The sequence below is a fragment of the Centruroides sculpturatus genome, unplaced genomic scaffold (assembly GCF_000671375.1).
Source record: "Centruroides sculpturatus isolate CEXI.00-Female unplaced genomic scaffold, Cexi_2.0 scaffold898, whole genome shotgun sequence".
NCBI classification, from domain to species: Eukaryota; Metazoa; Arthropoda; class Arachnida; order Scorpiones; family Buthidae; genus Centruroides; species Centruroides sculpturatus.
The window spans coordinates 19,158-28,739 of NW_019385136.1; the positions used below are offsets into that span (position 1 = coordinate 19,158).

At 31.9% G+C, this 9,582-nt stretch overlaps 1 protein-coding gene across 2 annotated transcripts in view; it reads right to left on the reverse strand.

The window, feature by feature from the left end:
* LOC111635289 overlaps positions 1-9,582 on the reverse strand; it is a 42,514-nt gene that overhangs the window by 8,199 nt on the left and 24,733 nt on the right. The window contains exons 7-8 of one of the 2 annotated variants that reach the window (XM_023380216.1): positions 8,146-8,404; positions 3,254-3,800 (exon numbers count right to left, since the gene is read on the reverse strand). In XM_023380216.1, coding sequence (XP_023235984.1) covers positions 3,473-3,800; positions 8,146-8,404 — 587 coding nt within the window. In that variant the 3' untranslated portion in view covers positions 3,254-3,472. Of the gene's footprint in view, positions 1-3,253; positions 3,801-8,145; positions 8,405-9,582 lie in introns of those variants that run through there. The other variant, XM_023380217.1, reaches the window with a different exon arrangement.

A 9,582-nucleotide genomic window follows, 5' to 3' on the forward strand; every position in this document is an offset into this window, starting at 1 on the left:
TGTGGCCGCCAGCGCCAGAGATCCTGAACACTGTCTGGCAACACTTGCCAAGATCACGAACTCTGTCTGGCAACACTTGCCAACAAGAGTGGCTGGCAACGTCAAAAAAGAAAAGGCGCGAAAGTTCGTTGGATTTTGTCCGGGTGTTGCCCGAGGATGTCTGTGACAGTTCTAACCTTTTCTAATAAAGTTCTTTTTTGTTACTGTTCGTGTTTGCCTGCTTAATGTTAGATCTAAACATCAGTAGGATTGAATGACAAAAACCAATTGCCAAAAATATTCTCCAGGAAATTACGCGCCATGTTTTAACCGGCCATTTATCCATCATCGACAAATTGATGGGATTCTTAGTTAATTAATTACGTATTTATAATTTTAAGTATTTAATAATACCAGTAAATCCAACGATTTTGAACTCTTAATCTTTATTCTTACACGATGTATGTTTAAAGAATTCTTTCTATTATATTCAATAAAAACTTCTAACTGGAGAACTACACCGTATTTGTAATATGTGAAAAATAGGACCCGAGTTTACTTTGAAAGTCGGTTAAAGTCCCTACATTATGGTAACCATATTGAAAAAATAACTCTACTTATCGAACTGAAAAATAATTGGTCTGATGTAGAACTGAAGGAATGTAACATCTTTGAAAGAGTATTATTTCAAAGTATAATTGTATCATTTTGCATATAGTTCAGAAAATAATATTTTTCTGATGTGCAGAATTTCGATATATTTGTCTTAATTCTCATATATTAAAAAGAACTTTTATATACGGTCGAACCTCCGAACGATGGCCACCTACGGGAACGTAATAAACAGCTGTTGGGAGTTTTGTAGGCATTTGTGTTCCAACGAAATTCCGGAAAAAATGGCCGCCATTTAGATTAGAAATAGCATTTACAATTTTTTTTGTAAAACTCATCCCTACCTTCAAAATTAAGTGTTTTGCCATTTCATAACAATTAAAAATATAATAATTTCTTTTTAATAAAATATCTTAACGGATGGCACCACTGGTAAAGATGTTTATAGTAAATCAAAGTAAAAATAAAGTAGAAAGAGCTATCAGAGAAATCAGGCGTGGTCTGCCCATTGTAATATATGGTGAGAATAGTTACTTATTAAAAATTTAAAATGTTGCCGGGAAAGTTAAACAACTGATTGCTGGATTTTTATGTAGTGTTTTTAAAGGTGCAATGTATTACATATTTGGTTTACATTTAATTTTAGTAAGTAAAATTAAAATGTTTTATTGTATAGTTTAAAAGTAATTATGTAATAAGTGTAACCTAAGAGTAGAATACAGTTACAAGCATCCAAGTTCAATTTATTATTTAATAATCTTACCAAACATTTTCTGCATTATCTGAGTTATTAACAATCTGATATATCTTCAGATCCACATTATGTTAAATAATGGGGACTCTACCATATTAATTTTCTGATAAATGTTAATTTTTTTAAATATTTAAAACTGTATATTATTTTATTAAATATATTTTAAGACATTAATACAACATACATTAACACAATATAAAAATCTGATAACATTTGCATAAAACATTGAATCAAAACTGTTTCTAAAATTGCTCCAATTAGTTTCATTATACAGGTGTTCCCCTTAAATGACTAATTCTATGGATTAATATTGGAAAAAGAAACGCAAATACAGTAATATAGAAAATGTAATAGAAAATGCATCTAAAAAAAGTAAGTTACTACACGAAATCAGTATATTTCCACATATGTTCCTGATGTGGAAAGTATGACATCTGATCTGTACTTGATTTTTGGCCCACATCTGAGCTAGCATGTTTGGAATAATGTTAGTAGCATATGCAGTTCTTGTATGCAGGGTTCTCAAGTGTGGCACCTTTGTAGCATATACATGATCTTTGACATGCCCACAAAGAAAAAAGTTCAGAGATGATGTTGGGTGATTGTGTGAGGTACCAGACGGAAGCCACTTTGAACGTCCAAAGGTAACCACTCTATCGAGAAATAGAGCTCCATTTTCAGACACGAATAGGGAGAATTAAATGTCCTGATTGAACAATGAAAGTTTTTACTAAAACAATAGAAAAGACTAAAGTCGAGGGAAATGTGGCTGGAGAGGAGTCGTTTTTAGTTGCAAAACTGATCTCTCCCGCGCCCTCTGATCGGTTTCGAATTGTCACCAGATGACGAGCAGAGACCAATGAAAAGGTGGCTTTAGGGAAAAACTTATAAAACCGCACAAATCAAGGACATGACGTTCTTGGTTCTCCACTTCAGGATTTTTGCAATCCTGCAGATCAGCAGCAATAGATTTGTTGACTCCTGGGACTTACCGTTACTCTCCTATGATGTCTTGCTTTGCCCAGATTCGCCCTTCTCCGGAGACTTTCGCCTGAAGCTGTGCCGCACGCCTCGGGCTGTTGATCGCAACGTACGACATTGAGGAACTGAAAGGAGAACTGTGAACTGAACATCAGACTAAAATATAAATTTTCATCTACAAGTATGTATCTTCTAATATCAGGACTTATTATACTGGCTTTACAGATAATGCTACATAGTTTCACAGAAAACAATTTTTTATTTTATTTTGTTTTCTGTGAAAATCTGTAGCATTATCTGTAAAGCCAGTATAATAAGTCCTGATATTAGAAGATATGTACTTGTAGACAAAAATTTATATTTTATTAAGTCAAGGACATTGAGGCATTTTAATTGAATGTCAGACTCTTGAGTGGACATTTCATTCACTCCCTGAGCTGTGTTACATCGCAACTTTGCAAAATGTTGTAAGAAACTTTTGTGTACATAATAAATGGGTTAAAAGATGGAAAACCTGCCTCAGTGAGTATTTTCACTCCCACACCACAGTGTTGACCACTCAATTGTCCTGACATTTCTACCCCAGTCAGCTAACCTCACAATTGGGCAGACTAAGAAATGGGGTCCCAGTAATGGCAATGCATGTCTAAATTGTCACCGTGTGACAGGCTCTTTCAAGTGTATGCACATAAAAATTGGAGTGTTGACAGACATTCTCCGACACATATTTATTCACAAAACTACAAACATTCAAGGAGAACATCCTATATCTGAAACGATTTAATTATGTAGAAAACATATTAAAATTTACAACCTATTTCCAGACAAAGAAATATTAGATAACATACTGTACTCCAGCATTGCTCTAGTACACAATTTTGAAGGTCATAACCAAAGTTAAATATTAACAGTAAAATAATATTTTAAATTTCCACTTTTCTTATAATTAGAAAAAATATTAAATTTTATTTTATTTCCACTTATTTGTATGGAAACTTTCAAATCACCCAGTATAATTATATTATTCTTTTCATATAAAACTATTTAACGTATAAAAAACTGTTTACATTATTATTTATTACAGTTTATAATATAAAAATAATTTACAAAGATTACAATTCATAAAATACAAGAATTAAAATATCTTCATAAACTCAACTGAGCAACAATTTCATCAGTTTCAAGTTCTTTTTCTAGTAACTTAAATCTGAAATTGCAATACTCTTTAAAATCTAACACCGCATTATCTAAACACATGTGACTTAATTGTGCATCCAGTTGGCAACTTTCACTGTTTTTAACAGAATTTTCATGTACAAAAGATAATATTAATTGTAATTCTTCTTTTAATGATGAATTCAAATTTGGATTTTCTTTATCGACGTTAATAACGTTTTTGACAGCATGAATATTAATATCTTCGGAAAGCAAATCTTGAAGCCAATGAATAAAAATTAGAAGTTGAGTCGTTTCCCTAAAATATTCAAATTTTTTGAAATTTAATTAATTTGAGATATAAATATAGTAAAATATGGAATAAAAACAGTATAAAATCATATAAAGTTTCAATATTATATTGGCAAGAAAGAATTTTAAGTGAACTATGATACACTTTCATGTAGAACCTAATAACATAAAAAAGCCAGAATATATTCAAAATCCAGAAATTATCATTATAAAATTGCTTTTATTATATCATTAAATTTAAACAAAAAATATAATTTACATCATCAGAAACTTTTTAATTCTGAATAATGTGAACAGAAAAGCCAAACAAACAAGTAATAAGTGAAAATAAAACCATGAGACCAGATGGTCAAGCTGTTAAGGCAGCAGCCTACCACTCTGGGGTCCCATGATTGATTCTGGACAAGTCAAAAACCCCAGAAATTTTTTGGGAGAATACTGTCCAGATATATTGGGCCCTGCCTTCACTATCTGGCTGCCCTATTAAGGATCTTGTTGAACCAACAGTGGACATGCTAAAAGTAGGCCATCTTAGAGCCCACAAAATGGAGACAGTTAAAAAAAAAAATAAATATAATCATGAAATACATAATGTAATTGAATAATTAAAGTAAATAATTCATAAATAAATAACGAATATAATAAATAAATAATTAATCTCTAATTAAATTACTATAAATACAATAAACATCAAATTACCAATACAGTAGAACCTCGATTATCCGGACTGATTGGGGATGAAGGTAGTCCAGATAAGGAAAAATCCAGATAATCGAAACAAATATTTTAATTTGTCTTTTAATGATAATAGAACACGTTTTCTTTTCGATGACATATCGGCAATATTAAAAGTAAATACTGTATTTAAATAGTGATCAAATTTTCAAGAAACAAACGTTCGTATTGAATTTGGACTACTACTGACCAACGCTAACAGACCACCTATTGTTTAAAAGGCCCTCTGGTGGCGCAAGAAGACGGATTTTATAAAATAAAAAGCAGTTGAAACTGCATTTTTATGAATAAAAATTTGACAAACTATTTATCGTTTTATGACGAGTAAAATTTTTTCGTCGCGTTCGCGGCTTTTAAGTAATGCATAAACCTTCGAGGCGCGAGGCCCTTCGGACCGCGAGGCATAGGCGGTGGCCCACGTCGTCCATGCCTTACGCCGCCCTTGGTCATAGAAATGATGTAATTTGAATATAAATTATTTATAAATACGTATGTCAAGTTATATTTTTATTACTACGTAAAATTAGTAAAAAGACATGGCCGGCGCTAATTACATTTAATAAATATATTAAAAAATACTACATTTTCACAAAGGTGAGAACCTCGCTTCTGTCAGTCTTTCCGCCGTTTCATTTCTACACCATCAGCAATCCTTAAGACAATTCACAAAAATTTTTTTATATATTTATTAAAACTACGTAAAATATATTTAAGAGTTTACGACCACTGTGCTGGGTGAGACGTTGTTGAAACAAAAAAAGTTATGCATTCCGTCACGTACATAAACAGTGTCGTAATTCGCCAAGTGCAGATCAGCAAATTTGTAAAATTTTTGTTTATTTTGAACAATCCGGATAATCGAAAATCCGGATAATGGAGGTTCTACTGTATATGATTTTTCTAGCAGGTAAGCCCAGCATTGCACAGGCAAAAAATAAGTACAAACATTAAGATTATTAGATTATTTCGTACTTCTAACCCTTCTGTTATATTATAGTATTTGATTTATATAATTACAAACGTTATCTTACATAAGGGTCTATCACACTGAGTGACCAATCTAACACATTTTAAAAATTTCTTCCTCTACTGTACATAATTTAAAGAATTTTAAAAATGTGTTAGATTGGTTACTCAGTGTGGTAAACTTTTATGTAAGATAACCTTTGTAGTTATACAAAACAAATACTATGATATAACAAATATTAAAATGAAAACCATATAAAGAGTTTGGTTATTTTAGCATACCATTATAACATTTATCATGATACTCAGATGGTACAAATGGCACAATTTCATTGGTCAAGTAGACACCAACTAAAAATACGATATCTTAAAAAAGTGAATGAAACAGTTTGTTAGAGCTAACATTAGAAAAAATACAATATCTTAAATAAGTTAAGATATTGTATTTTTTTCTGATGTTAGCACTAACAAACTGTTTCATTCACAGCTGAATATCAAATGGTAATCTGCCACTGAATCAAATTTTGTAAAAAATGGACCAAATAATTAAACTCAGCACCCTCAAAAACCACTTAAATCATATTTTGTACAGACCAGTAACCTCATATTATGTAATTTTCCTATTTCAACACCACTATATCAGTGGGTCCAATAAGAAGAAGGAGCTGTTGCAGATGGAGGTTGAAGTTAATTTGACCAAAAGCAGTAGTTGTCCTGTTCCTGGGAGAGAGGATGGTCAATTACTACTACTTAATACTGATTTACTGTTAATATTTGAAAAGAGATCCATGTTGGATAGGTTGTGATAGCCCCACATGTGATCAAAGTTGCTAACCTTAACATTCGAAAGGCTTGATGTAAGACTTGTTTAAATGAGAAAATCTTGTAAAAATGCAAGAATAATTGCTTTTATGTGATCCTATAAAAAAATCTGGTGAAACCAGATTGAAAAAGTAGAGCTCAGCAAAAACATCTAAGTAAAGCAAACTTTTGAAAGTTGCAGCATAAGATGTAATAGCGGAAGATTTGACAGCAAGACTCAACATGTGAATAAAGTGCACATTACACAGGCTACAACTACAGGAAGTTTTGAAGGAAGCAGTCATCATGATAATAAATAGGAAAAATAAACATTGGCACAGAAAGATTTCGAGCTTTACTTTGTGCTTTAAAATCGTTCCATATGCATTAATTTGGCTGAATATTAGAATATCTTAAGCAGTAACAGTGAAAGAAGTTTGGGACAATGGGTTTATGAGTTAGTAAGGAGAGAGAGGAGTGGGATGTCCAGGTTTCCTGGTAGTTAAGCATGTCCTTGTAAATATCATGTTTATAGAAAAATTATTAGAACTAGTTTGATTTATTTAGTTATGGCAGCGTGACACTTGAGCGATCTGCCAAGGAAGAGGCACCTGGAAAGACTTATGTAAAGATGACCTCACTTTAAGTGTTACTAATGCAAAGAAAACCCAGAAAACTGCACGTGGCCAGCCCATTGGCCATGTGCAAATTCACAACTGACTACTGGTGTTTAGTAATTTTAACCACTTGGTTACCAGAGGGTACTTTTTGGGTTGCAATTTGAATAAACTGTAGACCTATAAATTCACACTGTTGTTCATCCATCACTGTCCTTCCTTAATCTCAAGAATGGAGTTAGATGTAATGTTGAGGCCAGACATGAAAATCCTAAGAGAAAGAGAACCAGATTAACTATATATGAACTTTCAATTTGTACTGCAAGTCACATTATTTAAATTCAAAAATTTTTTCCTGAATGCAGTTAGATATATAATTGGCATGACTAACAGGAAAAGTATGGTGTACAGGGGCAAAACAATACTCCATACAGGCAAGTGCTATGTGCTACCTGTTGCAGTAATGGCAAAATGGTGCATCTATATTTAGTGCTATACCATTGTCACAGTAATTCAGTGATATATAATATAATATACCAATCGAATGCCGAAAATCTATCGGGCTAGTTTTAAGGCTAATTACTAAATGAAATTACTAAATAAAGTGATGGCGCCTAACGCTTACCTCTAGAGCCAAATTGGTTACGTAATTCATTTAGTAATTAGCCTTAAAACTAGCCCGATAGATTTTCGGCATTCGGTTGGTATTTAGCTATATTTTATATCGGGTTTAGCGATGTTTGTATATACTTTAGAAGTTGATCAAGTATCAAAAACGTTCGATTCAGCACCTCACACAGTCCTCAGAAAAACACCACACAAAAGTGCCAGTGCTGCCAGCTAAAACACACACACCAACAAAATAAAATTGGAGTAACCCAAGATATAGCCAAAGTTTGCAGCGCCACAGCACTAGCGAAAATTTAAATTTGGCGACTGGAATTCTTTCGGATAACCGACTTTCAGATAAACGACGCTCTACTGTAAAAGAATTGCATGTCAGAATGTGGAATCATTCTAAATAACGCGACGGTATTTTTATACATTTGAAATAAGATACTACTTTCTGAAATGCTCCAAAACTCATAACTCACACCCACTCCGAAAATTGCGTAAGGCATCTCCTTGTTAAACACTGTTTATTGTAAGGAAAATACTATACGGGACAAATTTTAGACGCTATATTATTCAAGCAGACAAGCATATACGACTCCTNTTCTTAAAACAACATACCTAAAATAAAAATTAATTTCTGCTTTATTTGGAGAAAATAATCTCACTGAGAAATTTCCACCAAAAATTGGATTCCAGGGATTCATAAAAATATATACTTTTGATGAGAAATTTTCATTTGTACAATTTACTTCCAAGTTAAGAGATTTGAATAACATTCTTTCTAACCATGACAGATCAGTGTGTGAAGAAGTTATGCCAATTATCCTGTTTTCTTGAAGAATTCTTAATGACATTAATTTTTGTTCAAAATTTAAACCTAATATAAAAGATTTAAAATCATAAATTAGTATTTAAATAACTTCAAATATACATATAGACAATATAATGCACACAATATATTATTTTGTAATAAAATCAAATACAGTGTCTCCAAAAAGAATGCTACCATTTTAAATTATCATAATTATTGTCTGACAATGTTGCAACATGCATTACAGCACTAAAAACTGTCCACATTTCACAATTGCCCATTACAGTTTCTTGATATGTGCAAGTCACTTTGCATAGCACACATCTGACTGACACTCAAATTCTTTCTATGCTTGCTAAGGCATATTCATTGTCAGTCCTGCCACAACAGCCATATATCTAAGACTCCTACAAATTACTCGTATTGCACAATGATCAGTGATTCTGATTTAGCAAAATGCCTTCTCTGTTGTGGAGGGTGCCATTTTTATTCTTGACACTTCCTATAAGCTGCAGACAACAAGATGTTTGAATTTAGATGGGAGATGAAACTTGAAAGACTGCTCTATTGAGTGATGTAAAGTACATTGCATACTTATTGAATAATAATTAAATAATTACAATAATTTAAAATAATAGCATTATTTTTGGAAGATTCTGAACTTTAGAACGAAAACCTGAATCATTTTGAAGAAATAAACTCCTTAATAACAAAAATCTTACTTTAAAAACAAAACATTTAGCTTGTTTAAATAATAAATGTATATCAGCCTTCAAAAATTCTGAAATTAAATGTAGCATAATGCAAATGTTAAAAAAAATATACAGACATTAATATAGACATTAGATCGTATTAATTCAAATACAAACAACAATTTTTTTTTGTCTAATTATACAAGTTCTAGTAGTATAATTTGCTTCTGTCACAAATAATTTGGAGCTAATAAAAATGTATTTGTTATTGTCTCTGACTTGTTATAAAATCAGAAAATTTAATAAAATATGTTATATCTAAATGGGTGTAAGTGAGCATCTAGTATTGTAAGGAACCAAGTCTGAGCTTTATTTTTATTTTACTTTTATTTTGCTTTCATTATATTTTGTTTGGGGCTTATGTTTAGTTAAGACGAAGGTTTCCTCACCATTCACCTTAGTAACTTAAAAATAGAAGAAAAACCAACTCACCGACGAAAGAAAAGCGCCGTAGAAAAACTCGCGCACACTTGCGCTTCCCAAGCGGAAAAA